We start from the raw sequence: 19,629 nt of genomic DNA, 5'->3' as shown, positions 1-19,629 counted from the left end.
ATTGTTGTCAATCAGGAGCAGACCTAAAAATACCATTTGAAAAAGCAGCATACCGGATTTGTGACGTAGAAAATACACAGGCCAGGCCACAAGCTCCGTGCTCCACTCCATTCTCATGCATCCACCTGCAGACAAAGATTCAAGATTCATTACATAGTGTTTTAAATATTATTTTCCAAAATGCATTTCTGTGTATTTCTGTTTTAAAAATTATGACTAATCTAAGAATGAAATTACTTTTTGAAGAGCTTTTCTCCTTTAATTAAAAAAAGAAAAAGATTGAATATAATCTATTGTCCTCACGTTAATTACTTTTGTGTGTTATTATACTCACTCCAATATCTAAGGCATGTAATTACATGTATGCAAAAAAAAGGCGACAAAAAACCGTTCAGATCATATTAATCGTTCAGATTAACATGACTGATTAAGATGCAGCCAATTATATTCCAGATATCCCCCCCCCCCATTTTCTGGTCTTATATTTGGTTTGTTAGTTTATCCTAGAATCCCTTATGTTGATACTCACACATCTATGCAATGCAGGGAGTTTTATTTAGGCAATTTCTGAACTAAACACTCATAATTTAATGCTAAAAACACATTTGGTCAGTGGCCTAAATCCTTTTATTCTTTTAAATGTTTACTATAAAAAATATTTTTTGTAGACATGCCGTAATTTAAAAGTTATTTCTATTCTAAACTATGCATGTTTATTTATACCAAAATATTTAAGCTTAGTTACGTCATTGCATTATTCATTTACTGTACAGAAGTTCTTGAGTTGACCTTTGCACACTGGAGTCCTCATGTTGCATTATGCAACATTCTGCCTATATTTAATTTTCTTGTCTTTTTTTGTCTAAAACACACTCAGGCTGATGTCCTTATTCTGTAACTTCAAATCAAATATTTTAAGATTTCTCCCTATTTATAGCAAAAACTCAACACTGCACGCAGGGTTTCCCTTTAGCATTGCATTCGCCTCTCAAACATTGGAAAGTATGTAAACTCAACATGAACTTTGGAGAAAAAGTGATTAAATAAAAAGTTTCTTCAGTCAAGATTTAAGTTTAGTCTGATATGCACAAACAAAACCTGTATTGCAGAGGATATTCTTCTTAAACCACTCATCACACTCTACCTGTACAGTAAAGTAGTTTCCAGGCATGTTCATGTCTTTATATTTAGGGTGAATGTTGATTCTGCATCAATTAAGATGTTTTTCCTGTTTATGTTTTATTTCCTTATTTGGAACAAATTATTTAATTTGACCTAAACCGGAAGTCTGTATGAAAGTATACGTTTTATTAAGCTAAGTGGTTGTACTATCCGTCTTTTTAAACCAAAACAGCGATGTACTCAAGCTAAAACGCAGGAACAGGTGTCATAACACATCCAAATGAGCAGAAAGCGTGAACTTGAACGCAGCATGAGCTTCACCCAATAGTAGCGACACCCCGAAAAAACAGCGGAAGCTGATTGGCTCCCAGGATTCTGTCTCCGCCCCCACCATGTGCCCACTGTCCGGCTCCTAAAACTTAAACATCTAACATTTCCCCGGCTCTCTCTCTCTCTCTCTGGTCCTGTCCGCAACAGAAGAGGGCCGCTTCAGTCATGGAAGGTTCTGGTAAAACCCATCCCGAAGGGCCGGTAGTGGACCTGAAGTCCACCGAAGCGGGTTCTGGCGGCCAGGACTCCGGGAAAAGTGGGGGCTCCTGCCTGGACAGAATGCGGGGCTTCATTCCAGAGGAGTACCGCAATGAGCTGAAACATTTGTTCCGACTAGCGGGACCTGTGGTGAGAGAGCTCCTCATTTATAACTGTCTGTTTTTCTGTTATTGAGTTTTTTTTATTTAAAAGTCACTTTTGTATGCATTTAAAAAAAAATAATGAAACATTTTGTGTCAGATGAGGGAAATCCGACATTTTTTGTGACCATAACTTGCAGCAAAAACATGCAAAATGACAAAACTATAGACATCTTTAGAAAATCTGTCTGTGTGTTAAAGAACAGACCATAAATTAGTTTGACTTGACTGAGATTTTGAATACAGAAATGCAAAAATAGAATTTTGTAAAGAAGAAAATACCCGCAGTGGATAAGGAAAGCGTTTTTGATTTATTTATGGATGGGTGAAAAACAAAAATTATAAAACTTTTTCATTTCCAGTCAATAAAGCTGCTATAACAGAAACGATCAAACGTGATATCAGACTAATGTCAATTAAAACTTGTATTTATTGGTGAAAATGTTCATTTTATTGCACTGTAAAAGACCCTATAGCTACAGACACGTGACGCACATGTGACATGTTAGCCCACGGTGTTCACACTGGACAAGCAGGGAGGGGCTCCTCCTGTTTTATTTTTATTTGCTGTTCATCTATAGCTGGAACAAGCTTGCTGTGAAAAGTTGAAGCGGTGCAAATCTTGCTCCAGGCTTTTTCTTTCGCAGTTCTATTACGACGGAGTTATAGGGCAAAGAAAAGAAAGTCATAACTGTTAAATTACGAAAAAAATATCGTAAATTTTTTTACGTTTTTTTCTCATAAATTTACGAGATAAAAAGTCAAAGATTAACGAGGGAAAAACACCGAAGCTTTCTGTTTATCGGACCCTAGCTTGAAGATGAAATATGTGGAGCCTTTTGTGAAGCTTTATATCTGGATAGGTTTAAAAAACAAAGAGATTCTGAACCTTTGGGCGACTCTAAATCAGATTATTTTCAGTGGAGCCAGCTTTCCGAAGTTCGGTGTCAGCAAAGCGGAGTTTCATATGTGAAATAAGGAGCTCAGAGACACGTTTGGGTGTAGAGGACCGCTGCAGCCTTTATTTTCCTTTTCATTCACATAACATGAAACAATCAAGAGGAATGAAATATTCTAGTAAATTTACAAGTTTTTTGTCTCGTAAATCTACGACTTAAAATCTCATAATTTTACCTTTTTTTTCTTCTGGTGGCCCTAAAATTGTGTCGTACCGATGTAAAGACTTGGTGACGTAGAATTCAGTCAGCAGCACAGACCACAATTAGACATTTCTCTTTCATGACATGTTTTTTTAAACAGTTGGCACTACCAGGAATTAAAAATGAGTCCCTGATTGGTCAAAGTTTGACCAGTAGGATAAAGTTGTTTCCACCCGTTTGTCCTTCCCCTATAAACCTTTCTGCTGTGTTTTGCAGCAAAGCCCTTCCCTCCAGATTTCTTAATTGGAGTTCATGTCGGCCAAAGTGAAGGTTGTGGTTGTACCTGCGGCTCCAAATGTGAATGAATGATAGAGTGAATGTCAACAAAGTGTCTGTATAGAAGATCTCTGGTCCTCTGTAGTCTGTAGAAGTGATACTTAACCCGTTACCTCTGTACAACGGAGTATTGGGGCTACACAAAAATAAAAGCAATTCAAATCAGGGAATAAAGATGTAAATTGTGAGTCAAAATCATGTTATTTCAAAAATTGTCATATAAGCCTCCATCTACATTACGTGCGGACTAAATCCACCAATGCAGCTATTTTTGATGATGCTATAAGGCTTTAGTTTATTTTTAGTTTAGTTTATTAATGCAATGATTCGTTTGGACGTCTGCTACTAGACTGCTGACGGCGTGAAAGGCTGGAAATCCACTCCTTGGGGGTCAGCAAGTGTCCTGCAAATTCTTTTGAATGTCCTTAAACTTATAATAAAACACTGTTGACTCACTAAAAGACTCATTATTTCCTTTATTTTTGCAAAACCAAAGCTGAAGTCACTGCCTACAATGGGCTCCATGTCTCTCATACTCAAAACATGATATCGTTGTTTTCTTTTGTTGTTTATCTTTTTCTTAGTGAACAGTTTGCCTTATAAATGTATGACTTGTTTCTCGTAAATTCTCAACCTATAACTTGTAAAATTATAACTTTTTAATCGTAAAATATTGTCTCTTTTACTCATAAATCTACAAGTTTATTCAACTTTTTCCTCTTAATTTTACTACTTTATTCTCATAAAATGTAAGTTTTTTTTAAAACCTTTATTGTGGTCCTAACGCTCCGACGTACCTCTGATCTGCTCTGGATCTTTTTCTTTTTTCGCCAGGTCATTTCCCAGCTCATGGTCTTCATGATCAGTTTTGTCAGCATGGTGTTTTGCGGTCACCTGGGAAAAACGGAACTCGCTGGCGTGTCTCTGTCCATTGCGGTGAGGAGATCTGTCTGTACTTTGAACGCAGCGCCGCTGCTTCCCAGTTCTTGATGCACGTCTTTGTTTCATCTGCAGATCATCAACGTCACAGGTATTTCCATTGGCACCGGCCTGTCGTTAACCTGCGATACCCTCATATCACAGGTATTCCTCTGAGGCGAGCTGCTGCTGCGTTCCCAGCTCATCCTGGGCTCTCCTTCCAAAACAAGCTTCTTTAGCTTTTGGATCAGGTTCGTTTTCCTTGGTCAGCTGTGATCCTGCTCTCTTTGTTTCATGGAGACGTTTGGGAGCGGAAACCTGAAGCGGGTCGGCGTGATTCTTCAGAGAGGGGTTCTGATTCTGCTGCTCGCCTGTTTCCCCTGCTGGGCGGTCCTCATCAACACCGAGCCTCTGCTACTCGCCTTCAAGCAAAACCCAGAGGTGTCCAGGTCAGAAGTCTGCTCTAATCACATAAGATCAAGCAAAAATGGTGCCATTTGGGTTCAACAGAGGATATTCAGAACCACAGAACAGAGAGAATAATGTGCAAAAATCACAATAAATGTAAATGAAAAAGTGGGAGGAAAAAGAGAAATTCACACATTTACAGCAAATTTCCCAACTATAAGACAATATAAAGTGAATAATATGTCAAACTGTAATAAATAACTATTGATAAAGGACATCGAATTATATATATATTAGTACAATCTATGCTAAAAAAAAAGTAGCAAGCTAACAACCAAATTGGCTTCATTATTAAACACACCAACTTAATCCAGGAATCATACATCCCCTCGATGTCGTAGAGTCGCAACATGTCAGCTGTTTTTGCACCTGTTTATAGTAAAAACTACATTTGATGACCATGGTAATGTTTCCATTCATTTAGAAAGCAGCAGAAGGCTTTGATTTAAATATTTTTTGAATATTTAGACTGAAACTCGTGAAGTTGTTTCAAACAAGTGAAATCAAACTGTGCTGTGAGGTTTTTTTTGTTGCTAAAACCTAACTAATAACTCAATGTAGTGTCAGCCTTCTATAGATAAGTTAGCTATATTGTGAGTATCTAACAATACAATTAGTGTATTGCTACGCTTTCTTATTTAAAATCTTTTAAGACCCACTCCGATGAAAATCGCGTATTTGTGGTTTTTAACATGTGACATTTTTCTGGAAGAAAGTTAGGTTTAAAATTGCATTTCTGAGTGTTTCTTTATTAAAACTGTGAATCAGGAGCAGACAAAAAAAGATCATATTTGTGATGTAACAAATACGCTGGGCGGGGCCACGAGCTCCCTGCTCTGCTCCATTCCAATGCATCCACTTGTAGACAAATAGATCCGTGTACGTCTTTGTTTTCCTCGTCTGAGATGGCATCTGGCTGAATACTGTACAGCTGGATGGCTCCGATGTTGCTCGACGTTTTTGTTGCACAGCTAATGTTACGTTGGGGGTGCGAGGGGCTGTAAGCTAGCGGGAGAACACGTAAACAGAGAACTCTCAGTTCCCCCCTGCATCTCAGAGGTGAATTTCTAACAGACTACTGCCGCTTTCACAGTCGCTCAAAAGATGATTGGAGCGGGTCTTTAAAGTAGACTGTCATCGTTTTTCTGTTTTTTCAGGAAAAATCTGCATTTTTAGACATTTTTTATTTATTTAGAAAAGACAAAATACTGAAAAGAACAGACTGTTTATCTCACTGTGCTGTTGCTTTTGCCTGACTCTTTCTTGTGTTTGTTTTCTCGGATGAAGACTCTCCCAGCTGTATGTGAACATCTTCATGCCGTCCCTTCCTGTGAGTTCAAATACTCAACTTGTTAACCCTTGTGCTATCCTAGGCACTTTAAAGTTGGGAGTTGGGTCATCTAGACCCACTAGACAGTGCTCTGAACCTTTTTTCTTCAATGATTTGTGATCTTCACTGGTGTCCATTGATTACATGAAATCTTTCCACCTTTATCCACCTTTGTCATGGTAGGGAGAACACGTCAATGTAAGGGGGGGGGGGGGGGGGGGTCATCTAAGATAGCACAAGGGTTAAACTGCATCAAGTTGCAATTATTACAGACAAAAATCATACAATTAAAGGATGCCTGGCAAGATTTTTGCAGTTTCAGTGTCAATGTTTGCTGTTAGAAATCTACAACAAAGCTGCTCCTACAGGCTAAAATCAGAACCATGGTTGTTTTTCTCCACATTTAAAACCCCCTGATGTCAGGGGTCACAGCAGCACACGGCAGGGTTGCTTTTATCAGCTTTCATTGTGGGAAATGTGTAACTGCACCACTTCCAATCAAAATAAATCCACCTTTATTTATGCTGAACTTTAAAAACAACACAGTTGTCCAAAGATCTGTACCTACATGTAGATTAGGAGTTAGAATAGGAAAGACAACTAACAATGAATTGAAACAAAACCTCAAACACAAACATCTCAGTTAAAAGCCAAAAAGAACCGGCTTGCCTCTTGTTTGGGTAAAAGGCACATTAACCTTGAGATTTCCTTCTGGTTATTGAGCATCTCCGGAAGTTACAGACCGGCAGGCCTCAAAGAAAGGTATAAGGACAAGGAGGTCAGACAGATACCATGGAGCAAGACTTTGGAGTTATTTTAAATAAACAAAGAAATCTTACAAATAAATTGGAGAAAGAGGAATGAGGATGGAACTGGTGTAGTTAACACAGCAGCTGCATTTTGGACTAACTGCACTCAAACAAGTGACTTCTGTGACTGCAGAAGTCAACAAAAGACCTAAACTATTTATGTATTGATCTCTTTAGAGCTAATGCTGGATATACTTACAGTAAATCTTATTGGTCTGCAAATTCTGCCCACTTAACCAATATACTTGTGTTAAAATGTTCTCTTCTGACGCCCCCCTGACCCTTTTGCATAATTTTGTTTCAGGCGTCTTTCATGTACCAGCTGCAGAGCAGATACCTCCAGAACCAGGTGACATAGATTTACGGACATCACTGAAGTTAAAGGGTTCCATAAAGAACGTTTTCACTAACCTCAGCTTTCTAAATTGTTTCCAGGGGATCATATGGCCTCAAGTCATAACTGGAGCCATTGGAAACATCTTCAATGCAATAATTAACTATGTCCTACTCTACCCTCTTGATCTGGGAGTTGCGTGAGTTGAAATTGTTGCTTCAGTACCTGTTTTTGGTTCTTGCTCATGTAGTGCCAAATTTGATTTCTGAAATCTTTTCCCCTTCAAGTGGTTCTGCAGCAGCCAACGCCATCTCTCAATTCCTGCTGGCCGTGCTTTTGTTTGTTTACATCTGCCTGAAGGGTCTGCATAAAGCCACGTGGGATGGTCAGTCAGAGTCCAGCAATCAATCTCACCTTTCATTATGTGTTAATCGGCTCTGTGGCGTGGAATGGATCCATAGATGAAACATAAACCTGTCCTTTCCACTAATGAGATGGCAAACCTACACTCTGGGCTCCTCTGACCTGCAGGGTGGTCTCTAGACTGTCTGCAGGAGTGGGGGCCATTCGTCAAGCTGGCCATCCCCAGCATGCTCATGCTCTGTCTGGAATGGTGGATATTCGAAGTGGGGGGTTTCTTGGCTGGTATGATTGGTGAGGCCGAGCTGGGAGCCCATTCTGTTGCATACCAGCTGGCTGTGATTGCGTACATGGTAAAGCTCCTACAACGTAGCTACACTAAAAATGAGTAAAGAAGTTGCATTTTTACTTTGACTTCCTTTGCCCAGATAGAAAAATGACCTGTCTTACACATCACAAGACCTTCTTAACCCTTTAGCATCACTGATGTTCACACTGGAGATGTTGCTGCACCTAAATAACACACTCTCTATTAGGGTTGGGCGATGTCCCTTAAATTGGCAGTTGACCATGTTTGCAGTAAACCATCGGGATGGTCGATGATATTATCGGGCGGGGTATTTCCCAACTAATGACTCATCTGCGATGATCCAGTATAAACGGAGGGAAGTGACTTTAACAAAAAAATAAAATAACAAACAAACTGGAAAAGAAGAAGTCCTGCAGAAGTCCTCCTGCACTTGATTAGTCAAGTGGACCGGTGGACAGAGAGACCGTGTCTCTGAGCAGAGCAGACGGACTTTGTGTTTGAGAGGAAGGAGGATGCTTTGTTTGTGTGTGGGAGACTTCGGACTGCGATCCGTCCCGCAGCTCTAGGTGAACGTGCTAACGAACTCAGGAGAACCGGGTCTTTCGGTAATAGTGTGTGTGCAAGCAGAGCTCGGACCGTCAGCTCATACAGCGGCTTTGGGGCAGTGCGTGAGCTTAAAGCAGAAATGACGCTCAGTCCTTAGAAACCGTTCAAACAATCACATGGATTTCTGTTTCCAGTCGTGTCCCAACAAAATAAAGGCCGATGTTATTCCAACATATTTACATGCAGCCAAGATGCAGATTGCAGCTTTTCCCGCATGTATTTATTTATGTTCATCCAAAGCTAGTGTTGTTTGCGCGTGTTAGCATACTGCTAACTTTGGCTTCATCCGGCTGCGTTCTTCAACAGAAAAAGCACTGACCACACGGATTAAAATTAAAATGATGAGCGAACAGGCGCTTCATAATAACCGTAACATTAATAAAAGTACGTTTAGAAGATCGTCTCGTATATTACGGAGCTGCCAGATATCTATCTATGTATGTAGCCTCTCAGTGGAACTCATTTCCTCTTCCGGTATTTCAAACACTACTGTGCATGTGCGAATGATTTATTCCGACGGAAAGTGTGACCCATGTGAATGTTTATTATATTCTGAAACTATTTTTCTGGGCCCATGTACACGGTTGAATTCTAATCAGACCATTGATCCGAATCAAGATATTACGCACATGTAACCGCGGCTTATGGTGTCGACTCGCATGGCAAGGGCGTGGCATCACGATGCTGTCTCTCCATCGTGATGTCGGTCAGCCATCGTCCATCAGCACAAACCTACTCTCTTGAACACACAATCTTAAGACACGATCAGCGTGAATCAGCTGCTCTTGACGCAGAGAAAATCAGCTTTGTACTAATATGCAACACACTACTAATGTAAATTGTTACTTAACAGCCCAAAAGCTGTTTTTCTTGCACCTAATGCACATTCTTGGATGTGAGTATAGTTCAGTGTATTCAGGTGGGGAGGGGCTTCTTCTTCTGTTTGCCTTGCTAGCTTTACTAGTGCATGCCCCCCCCACAACAGTCAGAAGACTCTTGGCGCATAATGTCAAAGTGGTGTAAGTGTCGCTCCAGGCTTTTTCCTTCACAGCTCTATTCTGATAGACGAAACTCTTGGTGTCACAGAATTCCAGCCGGGCACAAACAGCAGTTATTCATTTCACCTCCGGAATATCATCACTACCAAAATCCGAGTACTCGAGTTGTCACAGTTTAACTTGTTTTTATTTTAATTTTTTTATTTTAAAACACAAAATGAAAATAAACACAAACGTAAAAGAAAAAACTCAGATAAAAAAAAACAATGAAAATGTTGTATTATAACTTTCAACCAGCGTTCAATGGCCGTTCTTGTTGGACGTAGAGCCCAAAAAATGGTCATAGAAACTTGAACGCGAGAGTTTTGAAAGCGTAATGAGCTTTTACATAGACTTTTCATTGGAAGTGGTTGGTTGAACGCGTGTTGCAGAGGACAGTGTAGACATAGCTTCTCAGACACAAAGAGTTTGGGAAGCTTGAGTCTGATTTAAAAAGAAAAGTCACTGCAGCCGGATCAGATGACCAGAAAACCAATAGGGGGATGGCTAATCCAGGCCATGAATTGAATTTTTATTTTATACAGAATATGACATTTTGTACAATTCTCTGGCTTATTCTTTAAATGGCGGATAACTAAGCACTGTACCAGCCTTACCGTCAGGCTGATTTGCTTATTTCTGAAAGCTGCTTTTACTTTTGCAGCTTAAACCTGGATTGAAAAATGTCTTAGACTAATTTTGTCCATTTGTATGCAACTATCACTGCATTCGCAGTTTTACTTTGGCTCTATTTCTTGGTAGTCAGTTGATCGTCTGGCTGTATTTTCCCTTATATGCCGGTACATGCTTGAGTCCAGGTTTCAGTTTAAAAATGTGTGCTCAATCACCATCTAAGGATAGATTACCAACTCGGAGAGCTGAGAGAGACACCATGTTCTTTTTTAAGTATTAACCGCTAAATAAACAAAAGCTGATCAGTAAACTATAAAGAAAGTTTAAAAGTTATTGTTTTTCAGCTGAAATGCTGCTACCAGCGATTAGCAATACTGCTAACTATCAGTACTATAAAAATGATATTTCATTGGGTGTTTCTATCTTTTGACGCTAGTGTCAATAGTGACAGCTCAACTTTGTAGTCAGAGATCAAACCTTCAGAGTCATTCCTACTTAAAATTATATCCTGGATTTAAAAGAAAATTACACTTTTAGAAGAAACGTGAGAAGAAAATATTATCTAAATAAAGCAGAGTTAGTTGAAAAAAAATTAACAATGGAGCTTTTTTTTGTAGCAAATCTTGACTAGTGACCTAAAGTACCGTATTTTCTTTTAGCTTCCTTTAGGAATCTCAGCAGCCGCCAGTGTTCGGGTTGGAAATGCTCTTGGTGCAGGAAAAGTAGAGCAGGCCAAGCTGTCATGCAAAGTTCCCATCATCTGTGGATGTAAGAACAAATGCATACTTTACGTGTAAACAAGTTCTCCATTATTCTGTATTTATTTTAAATGTCTCGGCCTTTGTTTGCCTTTGTTAATGCCTCACACGAGCATTTATCCTCTTATTGTGTTTTTCTTCTGTGCTTTGACCTGTATGGTTCTGTAGTAACACCTCTAAACACAAGGTGGCAGTATAGTTTACGTTGCTTTCGATGGAGCTGACAAAAACACTTTTTTAGATCGATTTAGATCAGTTTCACTCACACAGGTCAAGACCACCCTTAAAACTGAAAAATCGAGCAACATAAAAGCTGCTCAAAGTTAGTTTTTGTAGCCTTTTCAGTGTCACATTTATGAAAAAAAATCTCTTTTTTGCTGTTTATTCAGCTGTCACTCTTAGTTTGCTTTGACTTTGTTTGTTTTTCATTCCTATGTTTTGTTCTATTTTCTTGCAGTCATAGTTGCATTTATGATGGGAACAATCCTGGGATCCACGAAAGATGTTATTGGATACATTTTCACCTCGGACCAGTACGTTAAAACTCAATAGGGACTTTCGTCATTCTCACTTTGAAACAATCATGGTGTACAACTGTAAAAAAGCTAAACAGTTTACAAAATACAATTGGTAGGTTAATCTAACATTTTATTCTATATTCTTATAAATTTACATAACAATAACAGCATTAAAGCCAAAGTCTGTTAGCTTGATGCTAACGTATAATGGAATTTCCCATAGGACGGCTAATGCTAACGTTTGGTCAACCTAAACATACATTGCTGACTAAATGAAACAGCTTTATATACTAATTTAATTCAATTCAACGATCTACTCTGAGGAAAACCATGTAACACTGTATTGTTTTAACAATCTTATTGGTTTATTACTTCACTAATACATTTTAGAGAATGTGAACTGTATCAGATTAATACAAAAATCTTCATATTAATGATATAGATTATTAATGTATTTCTATCCAAACATGTCTACATGTGTAAACCACATAAATTCAAAATTGAATCAAACCGATTGGATTGAAATAATCCAGGCTCTGGTGAATCGATTCTAGAAATTTGTGGTGATACCCAGCCCTAGTCCGGACCAGATGATTTTTCTAGTCTGAATGCTGCCTTAGTCATAACTAGTGTGTGTTATTAGTAAACTGAAAAATAATGGGGAATGAAGCAGAGTTTCTCAAGATGTGTTTATTTGTAAAAACACATTTTATATCCGTTCTATAAGAACAGAATTTTGTTTTTTTTTAATACGGGGAATTTCACCTTTTTTTGTGTTTTTTTTATTTGCAGATTTGTCAGATAAACTAACAATTAGATGTCTTTCTTTACTTTTTTTTTGTTTTAAGAGAGATTTTGGACAAGGCCCCTGGCGTTGTTTTTGTCCTTGGCTTCACCCATTTTTTTGACTGCATCGCGGTAAGAACCCACATTTGAAACCAATAAAAACCTGTCAAACTTTGTGATCTGATCACATACTGTAACTTCCCCATGAAGGGAATCACTGGGGGGATTCTCAGAGGAGCCGGCAAACAGATGGTCGGCGCTCTGTGCAACCTGGTGGGCTACTATGTCTTTGGCGTTCCTATTGGCGTGTCCCTGATGTTTGCGGCCCACATGAATGTCGTAGGTAGGAAGGTTTCGGTGGAGGTGCCGTTCCGTCTGTCAGGACTTTCTTAAGACTCTTCATTCCTCTACAGGACTCTGGACGGGACTCACCATCTGTGTGTTTATGCAGTCCTCTTTCTTCTTGATATATCTGTGGAAGCTGAATTGGAAGAAAGCCGCAGAGGAGGTGTGTACCTACGTCCAGTCTTCAGTCCAAATATGTTGGTGTGTTTTTAATGTAGGTTGTTTGTGATCAGGCTCAGGTGAGAGCTGGAGTCCAAATAAAAGATGAGAAGGAAATGGAAATCACAGGTGAGTTCTGGAGTTCTATGTTTACTTTACAATTACCGGTAAGAAGCCCATTGAGACGACTGCTGTTGTGATTTTGGGCTATATAAATAAAACTGAATTGAATAGAAATTGAATTGGAACTATGGTTGAGTTTACAGGCGGGTCACGAGGTTAACCATTTTTTTCTCTCAAAACGATAGACTGTAATCGGATCCACAGTCAGGTTAGCGTGACAGCGCCCTCGTGTGACGGGGAGGACCACACATACGAGAAGGTGAACATCCCAGAGGAGAGTAAAGCCGCCAACACTACATTGGGCGATATTCTGTCAGTGAAGCAGCTGCTTCTGCGGCGGGGCTTGGTGCTGCTGCTGATGCTTGTCCTCCTCGCCGCCGGGATTATAGCCTCAAGGCTCCTCACTAGTCTGCTGCAGTGATCCGTTATTGCTTGAGTGAACAGAAGTCCATTTTTTGCTTACTCCTTTAAGGAGTCGAGGAGTCCTCAGATCAGCTGCTCTTTTCCCCAAAAGCTGAAGGAGGAGCAGACGAGAGAATGCACGCCAAATCCAGATATTTTTATGTGGGCTTTTATAGAACACTCTGTTAGACATAATGTGTTGATTTGATTTGGCCCAGCTCAAAGTTTCATCGGTAAAGTGGTAGATGCTGGTTATTTACCGTCCATATTCTCCATCATCCAGACCTGCTCTGACCCCGAATCTCACTGCGTCCTTACAAATGATGATGCAAAACAGTGACTCTAATGAAGCCGTGCTGCTTCAGAAAATCTGTGCAGGTTGATAGGGGGAAAAAACAACAACTGTATTTCAAACAAATTCTCTTTGAAGACCCACTTTTGACGAAAATCGTATTTTTGGTGTTTTTAACATTTTCTTGTGTCATTTCTTTTGATGATAAAGGTCATATAAAAAGACATTTAAGATTAAAATTGAGTTTTTCTTCATTTGCATTCTTGTGAATCAGGAGCAGACAAAAAAACAATTAAAAAAGATTGTATTTGTGACATAGATACCCTCTGGGCGGGGTACACGCTTCCTGCTGCAAGATCTCAGCAATGGGGAGGGGCATGCTCTGCACCAACAGTCCTACAACTCTAAAGGCAAATTTCTAACGAACTCCTGGCGCCCTGGAGAAACTATGTTCTTGATAACAACAAAGGTTTCTTTAATTTTAAGCTAAAAACGTCCTAATCATAATTAAAAAATCACTGGGTACGCTTTGAAAATAGTTTTAAAGATGATCAAAGTGGGACTGTAAACCTGTTTAAAACTCCGTTAATACTTGAATATTGTATCCTATGGTGCTGCAGCCACAGACAATATAATAGAATTGCAGAATCACTGCAGCACTTTTAACCCTTGTGCTACCCTATGGGGTCAAGATGACCATTGACATGTTATCCCTACCATGACAAAGGTGGATAAAGGTGGAAAGATTTCATGTAATCCATGGACATCAGTGAAGATCACAAATCATTGAAGAAAAAAGGTTCAGCGCACTGTCTAGTGGGTCTAGATGACCCAACTCCCAATGTTAAAGTGCCTAGGATAGCACAAGGGTTAACTGCACAGAAGAATGTGTTCAGCTCCATATCACTTAATCAGAAGTAGATCTTTACGCTCCATCTGTGAAATACCACACGTTTTCGGAGGTTTCTGCTGCAATAACCCTTGTGTTTTCGTATGACCCCACCCTTACATTGATGTGATGTGACTTAACATTTTGGTGCTTCATATTATAATTTCAAAAAAGATTTAGCTATTTAATGGAATTAACATATTCACACAGTAAACACTACAACAATAGAATTTATTTATGTTTATATTGATGGTGTAATAATGCTGTAAAGCAGAAACAGAATACGACATTTATGCAAAATGTGAAATAAAATGACTAAGAAGGGATTGCATACACTCCTTTATAAGCAATAAATCAAACTGTACTTGAATTTAGTCAATAATCGCTGTATTTAATGAATCCTATGTAATCTATTGTATACAAAACTGTAAACATCTCTGATTTTGAGACACAATTATTTATTCTTACATTTAAGTTTCAAACAAATTTTAAAAAGTTTACTTCCTACGTAGCCTACAAAATAGGCTACGTAGCAGAAAATAGAATCTCCAGAAATATTCTTGTGACGTTGTTTTGCACATTGCGACCATATAAACAACCAAATCGGACCTGAATGAACAGCCTCATTACAGTTTAAGTCCTGTGTTTTTTCGCAATGAGGCAGTGTGGGGTTCCATGGTGTAATGGTTAGCACTCTGGACTCTGAATCCAGCGATCCGAGTTCAAATCTCGGTGGGACCTGACGTTTTGAAGACTTAAGAAACTCTTACTGACACAATATATATACAATAAAGAAATCAAAACCAACTCCCTAAATATGAATTATATTTTAATAGTTTCTCACCGTTGGCACAAAAAACTATTTGGGCAGTGTAAATAGAAATGTTTTTATTATTGGTCACAGTACATTTTCCAAAGAACAAAAATTTCTTACAAATGTTTTCTGCAAAGTTTTTATTTTTCAATATTATTTTTCTTCTTAGAGAAGCTGCAGTCAAAACATAATTTATTCAAGGTTTCTGCTTTGTTTTTTTCTTTGATGATGGCGCCCCCTTCTGATGAAAGCTGGACTTTACATTCCTGAGGGGGGAAAAAAACCAAAATCTTATAAATTAAACAAAACCTTTGGAGAAAAGGCAACAGAAGTGAAGTTACTCTGCTTTTTGAGGTTTCTCTGGATGGAGAATGACCACCTCCTCTTCCTCACTGTCCGATATCTCAACCACATCGCCTGAAAGATAAATAAATGTTAGGAGCTTCTTTACCTCTAAGCAAGTCTTTTAGTTTTTTTACATAGACAGGTCACCTTTAGTGTTTTTCCGCTCGTCCTCTTCCATCTTTGTCACTTCTTCTACATCATCTCCGCTGCTGAACTCCTCAAGCTCCTCCTCCTCCTCCACCCCCCAGGTGTTTTGCAGACCCAGCCCCACCTGTCCAACCCCTGGGACGGGCACCACTGGCGATGGGGCTCTGACGTGAGCAACTAAGGACATTAATCCACTTTTTTTTTTTTTTTTTACCCAATTTCATTTAATCTCAGGATACGTTGGAGGCGGGGCCTCCGCTTCCTTAATAATGCTGCTGGCTTTTTCCGTCACGTCAGCCGTTTCCACCGGCGTCTCGTCTACTTTTAAAGCCGTGATTCGCTCCTGAGGCATGGACTCTGCAAACCCACACCGTCCACCCGCTTTCCTGCAAGTTTTCAATCAGAACACGTTCACCGAGGCTCTGAAGTGAGCCGTGGGAACGTGCCGGTCCAGAACCGCTTACCGGGCTGTCTTGTCGTTCATCAGGGCTTTGCTGATGAGCTCTGTGATTTCAGACACCTTGACACTGGCTATTTTACTGCACCTCATGACCTGAGACGACCAACAAGCACATGAACCTCATGGAACCCAACGCTTAAAGGCCGCACTTCTCTCTGCACACCTGCTCCTTCAGCAGCATGATGCCCCCGCTGGACTGGATGGAACAGATCTCTCTGTGTTTGTTCATGGCGATCATCAGCAGCCCATCCATCACGCGCTCTTCCCGCTCACACGGGTCCACCAGCAGATACGTCCTGCAGACAGGTCACCAGTTTCTCTTAGCAGGAACGTGCAAGTTTATAGCAGTGGCGTTCTAGGTAATACTTTCAAAATAAAAGCCAACGAACACTGCCTTCCCCATTTCTAGGATTGGTCTGGTGTATCCTTCTACGCTGTCCATATCCCAAGATGCATTGCTGCCGAACCCAGAGATTTTTCTAAAAACGATGGCGGACTGTGAGATAATTACACCTTCTTATAGTTACACCTCCCAGATTAAAAGTTAGATCGAATTAGCCAGGAAAATTTGAGCTCCATGCCTGGTTCACTTCTCCTCTCTGTTCTGGACTCGCGGTTGCTAGGCGACGGGACATTCGCAGATGCAACGGCTGGAATAATTCAAACGGTTAGGCTCATCCAAATTCACAGCTGTTCACATCCGGCCTATTGTAGTTAATTAAAGGTAGTTTATTGAAGGAAGCAGCCCTCGAATTTGGACACACCATGAATCTCACTAAAGACCCACTTTGATGAAAGTGGTGTTTATAACGTGTTCTTGTAGTGTTTTCTCATGATTGAAGACATAGAAAAAGAAGATTTAGCTAAAAATTGCATTTCTGAGAATTTTTTTTGTAATTAGGAGCTGACAAAATATGCAGTTGGAAAAACCCTTTTAACACGTTACTACGGCAAGCCAGAAGCTCCCAGCTCTGTACAGATCCACGTACGTCTCTATGTCTCACCGGCAATGCTACCTTGGGTTTGAGAGGGGGCTGTAAGCTAGCCAGAGAGCCTGTAAAAAGATTTATGATGGGGAAGGGGGGCGGGGTTACTCCACACCAAAACTCCCGCCCCACAAGACAACTGCAGCCGCTCTGCAGAAACTATGTCCTAGAAAACGATACAGGTTTTGTGATTTTGCCTAAAAAAACATAATTAAAAAGACCACTGCGATCAAAAGATGATCAGAGTTCACGATGCCGTCGAAAGTAGTTGTGTGAGTTAAGACAAACCAATAGAAACACTTGTTTGTCAGCTTAAAATGTTTCTTTAAAGAGCCTGGAAGCCTAAATGTGGGAATATCTTGCCTCCTGCTCAAAATGACGCCCTATTCCGCTGCGTAAAATGTCGTGATGCGTTCATGGTCGGCAGATTTTGAGTAGGACGTTTATTTGGAGAAAAAAAACAAGCTTGAATTAAAATAATAAAAAATAAATTCCGATCAAGTCTGAAACTGTGATTTCCGATCATGTGATCTCCAATTGATAGTTTGAATAGTGAGTTTATGGTCAGGAGTTGGGGATGAATCAGGAGAAGTGGATTATTACCCTTGTTGGAAGAAGGAGAAGCTGACACTAATGGGCATGTGGTAGATGCTAAGAGGAATGGGATCCCTCTCCTCTGGGCTGTACTGAAACGGGAAAAGCAACAATGTAAACCGACAGATGAGAAAACGCCGCCTCCTGCTGGGGCTGCTCCCTCACCACCGTGACCTCCTCTCCCTGGACGGCTACGTCGGGCCGCCTGAAATGGCACAGAGCGGCGATGGCGGCGATGCTGGAGGCGTCCATCAGGTTCCCGTCGTTGTTCAGCATGTGGACATCCACCCTGATCTGCCACACCTGGGCGAACACACGCGTTTCAGAGGAAAGCAGACGTCGCTTTGCGAGTCGCACAGGTTTGTGGGAATGACCTTTTCTCCGGACACCACGCACAGGGACTCCGTGTCGATGCACTTGGAGTTCCTCAGGCATCTTTCCAACTGTCTGTTCAGCTTCACGGACAGCTCCGACTGTCTGGATGTGGCGAAACAACAAAAAATGAGCCACACAGAGACAATCGAGGCACAAAACTATAAGGTCATGTGATCCAAAACCAACCTTCCCTGCTCGAAAGCTGGCGAGGCCAGAGGTGACAGCTCGATGTTAAAAAACATGATTCCCTCATTCGGGCGGCTCTCCTTTGGTGCAACCAGCTCACAAGATACCTGGGCCATGACCCTGAAAACACAAAGCTCCGATGACTGAGCGACATCAAACGCACCACGTCCGGTTTTCCCCACAAAGAGAACCTGGGGCTCACCTGGTTTGTCCCAAATCCACAAAGCAGCAGCCGTAGTCCGTCCCAAAGCTGATCTTGATCTTTCTGTAGTCGTAGGTCTGCCGTCCGTCCAGACGCTGCACGGAAAAAAAGACAACGTGATAGTTTTCCCTTAAACTCTTCCCATCTCACTTTTTCTATTCAGTCACCAGCAGAGAGTGAAGCAGTTAGGCTGGATATGAATATATTAAAAAAAACACAGAAATATATTTTTCTCACATTATAATATCCAGATTGTCACTAAGACGAGCAGCATACGGAACCTTGCAGTGATCAAGGCCACAGAAGTACAAAAATTAATCAATTAAATGCACAGTTTTTGTATTAAAATCAGTAAATCAATCATTGATGCTGCAAAAGTCGCATTTTTCCCTCTTCTCTTGAAGATTTCTAAATTAAACCACCTTCCCGGAGTTTTACCGAACTGTTAAACAACTACGCTTTTAATAAAATGTTGTTGTACACAGTAGTCATCAGGGAACTGTTACCGAGGAACGAAAACAAACCTTTTTCTCCTCGATGGCTTTCAGTATAAAGTCCCGCTCGCAGGCGGACAGCGGTGTTTCTTTCATCGTGTGGATTTCAGGCTGTTTGGAGTTATTTTGAAATGATTAGATTCTTTGAAAACCACGCGGGCACGTTTATGTTTATCCGGTTCTAGGCGCGCATGCGCAGCTGTGTACGTTTTACGACAGTAAAGGCTCGAATATGGTTTGAGTCCAATGCTGGATTAAACATGGTTTTAATGTTAAAAATTATCTTAATTTTGAATTGTAGCATTTTATTTATGGTTTCGTACAAATTCATATTATTTCAAACTAAATAGATGGAAACAGAAGACGCCAGCATCAAATACACAGCAGGTTGAATCAACCAATTATTTGTTTTCACATTAAAGGCAACAATTATTTCAGTACAAGAAATAATTTTGTATTATTTTACAAACCCAAAAATATATCCTTATAATTTATATAAAATATCTGCATTTCCTGCGGTCAGACGAGTGTAAAAAGTGTTTACGACAGTTGCGATCGGTGCTGCGTTGGGGTCAACTTGGAAATTACATTGTTCAAGTTTTTGTCTTCTGCAATATAATTGGTTTTGTATTTTAACTTGACAATTTTTTAAGAATACATTTAATACACGTGCTTAATTAACTGCATAAAAATACTAAAAGA

The 19,629-nt window shown here is 40.1% G+C and overlaps 2 protein-coding genes and 1 non-coding gene across 3 annotated transcripts; 2 read left to right on the top strand and 1 right to left on the bottom strand.

Annotated features, from left to right (window-relative positions):
- Positions 1–1,530: 1,530 nt before the first annotated feature.
- On the top strand, positions 1,531–13,674 carry LOC101156384 (multidrug and toxin extrusion protein 1). Its single transcript, XM_011486019.4, has 16 exons — positions 1,531–1,800; positions 4,082–4,183; positions 4,262–4,330; positions 4,466–4,614; positions 5,921–5,963; positions 7,077–7,121; positions 7,208–7,305; positions 7,394–7,491; positions 7,638–7,819; positions 10,712–10,820; positions 11,268–11,343; positions 12,177–12,246; positions 12,325–12,457; positions 12,528–12,622; positions 12,693–12,747; positions 12,927–13,674. The coding sequence occupies exons 1-16, from the start codon at positions 1,618–1,620 to the stop codon at positions 13,160–13,162; spliced, it is 1,743 nt and encodes a 580-aa protein (XP_011484321.1). The 5' UTR covers positions 1,531–1,617; the 3' UTR covers positions 13,163–13,674.
- Positions 13,675–14,993: 1,319 nt separating this feature from the next.
- On the top strand, positions 14,994–15,065 carry trnaq-cug (transfer RNA glutamine (anticodon CUG)). Its single transcript has one exon. It is a non-coding gene; the product is annotated as a tRNA-Gln (tRNA).
- Positions 15,066–15,197: 132 nt separating this feature from the next.
- Positions 15,198–19,465, bottom strand: exosc9 (exosome component 9). The gene is made up of 12 exons (XM_004065554.5): positions 18,958–19,465; positions 18,434–18,528; positions 18,232–18,351; positions 18,045–18,147; positions 17,836–17,973; positions 17,680–17,762; positions 16,254–16,386; positions 16,095–16,183; positions 15,870–16,016; positions 15,631–15,794; positions 15,480–15,555; positions 15,198–15,404 (listed from the first exon to the last, which is right to left on the bottom strand). The coding sequence occupies exons 1-12, from the start codon at positions 19,021–19,023 to the stop codon at positions 15,335–15,337; spliced, it is 1,284 nt and encodes a 427-aa protein (XP_004065602.1). The 5' UTR covers positions 19,024–19,465; the 3' UTR covers positions 15,198–15,334.
- Between the last annotated feature and the right edge of the window lie 164 nt (positions 19,466–19,629).

Source organism: Oryzias latipes, chromosome 1 (genome assembly GCF_053564925.1).
Source record: "Oryzias latipes strain Hd-rR chromosome 1, Olatipes_Hd-rR_3.1".
Lineage (NCBI taxonomy): Eukaryota > Metazoa > Chordata > Actinopteri > Beloniformes > Adrianichthyidae > Oryzias > Oryzias latipes.
Note: the sequence above shows the minus strand (reverse complement) of the source record. Positions and strands in the feature narration are given on the sequence as shown.

Bases quoted from the DNA above. Each gene is read 5' to 3' on its own strand.
- LOC101156384 (XM_011486019.4), top strand. From the start codon at position 1,618: ATGGAAGGTTCTGGTAAAACCCATCCCGAAGGGCCGGTAGTGGACCTG. The intron at 4,615-5,920 runs GTCAGAAGTCTG...TCTCGGATGAAG, and splicing joins CAAAACCCAGAGGTGTCCAG to ACTCTCCCAGCTGTATGTGA. The intron at 7,122-7,207 runs GTGACATAGATT...AATTGTTTCCAG, and splicing joins GCAGATACCTCCAGAACCAG to GGGATCATATGGCCTCAAGT.
- exosc9 (XM_004065554.5), bottom strand. From the start codon at position 19,023: ATGAAAGAAACACCGCTGTCCGCCTGCGAGCGGGACTTTATACTGAAA. The intron at 17,763-17,835 runs GTGAGGGAGCAG...TTCCCGTTTCAG, and splicing joins AGGGAGAGGAGGTCACGGTG to TACAGCCCAGAGGAGAGGGA. The intron at 16,184-16,253 runs GTGTGCAGAGAG...TGGTCGTCTCAG, and splicing joins TCATGCTGCTGAAGGAGCAG to GTCATGAGGTGCAGTAAAAT.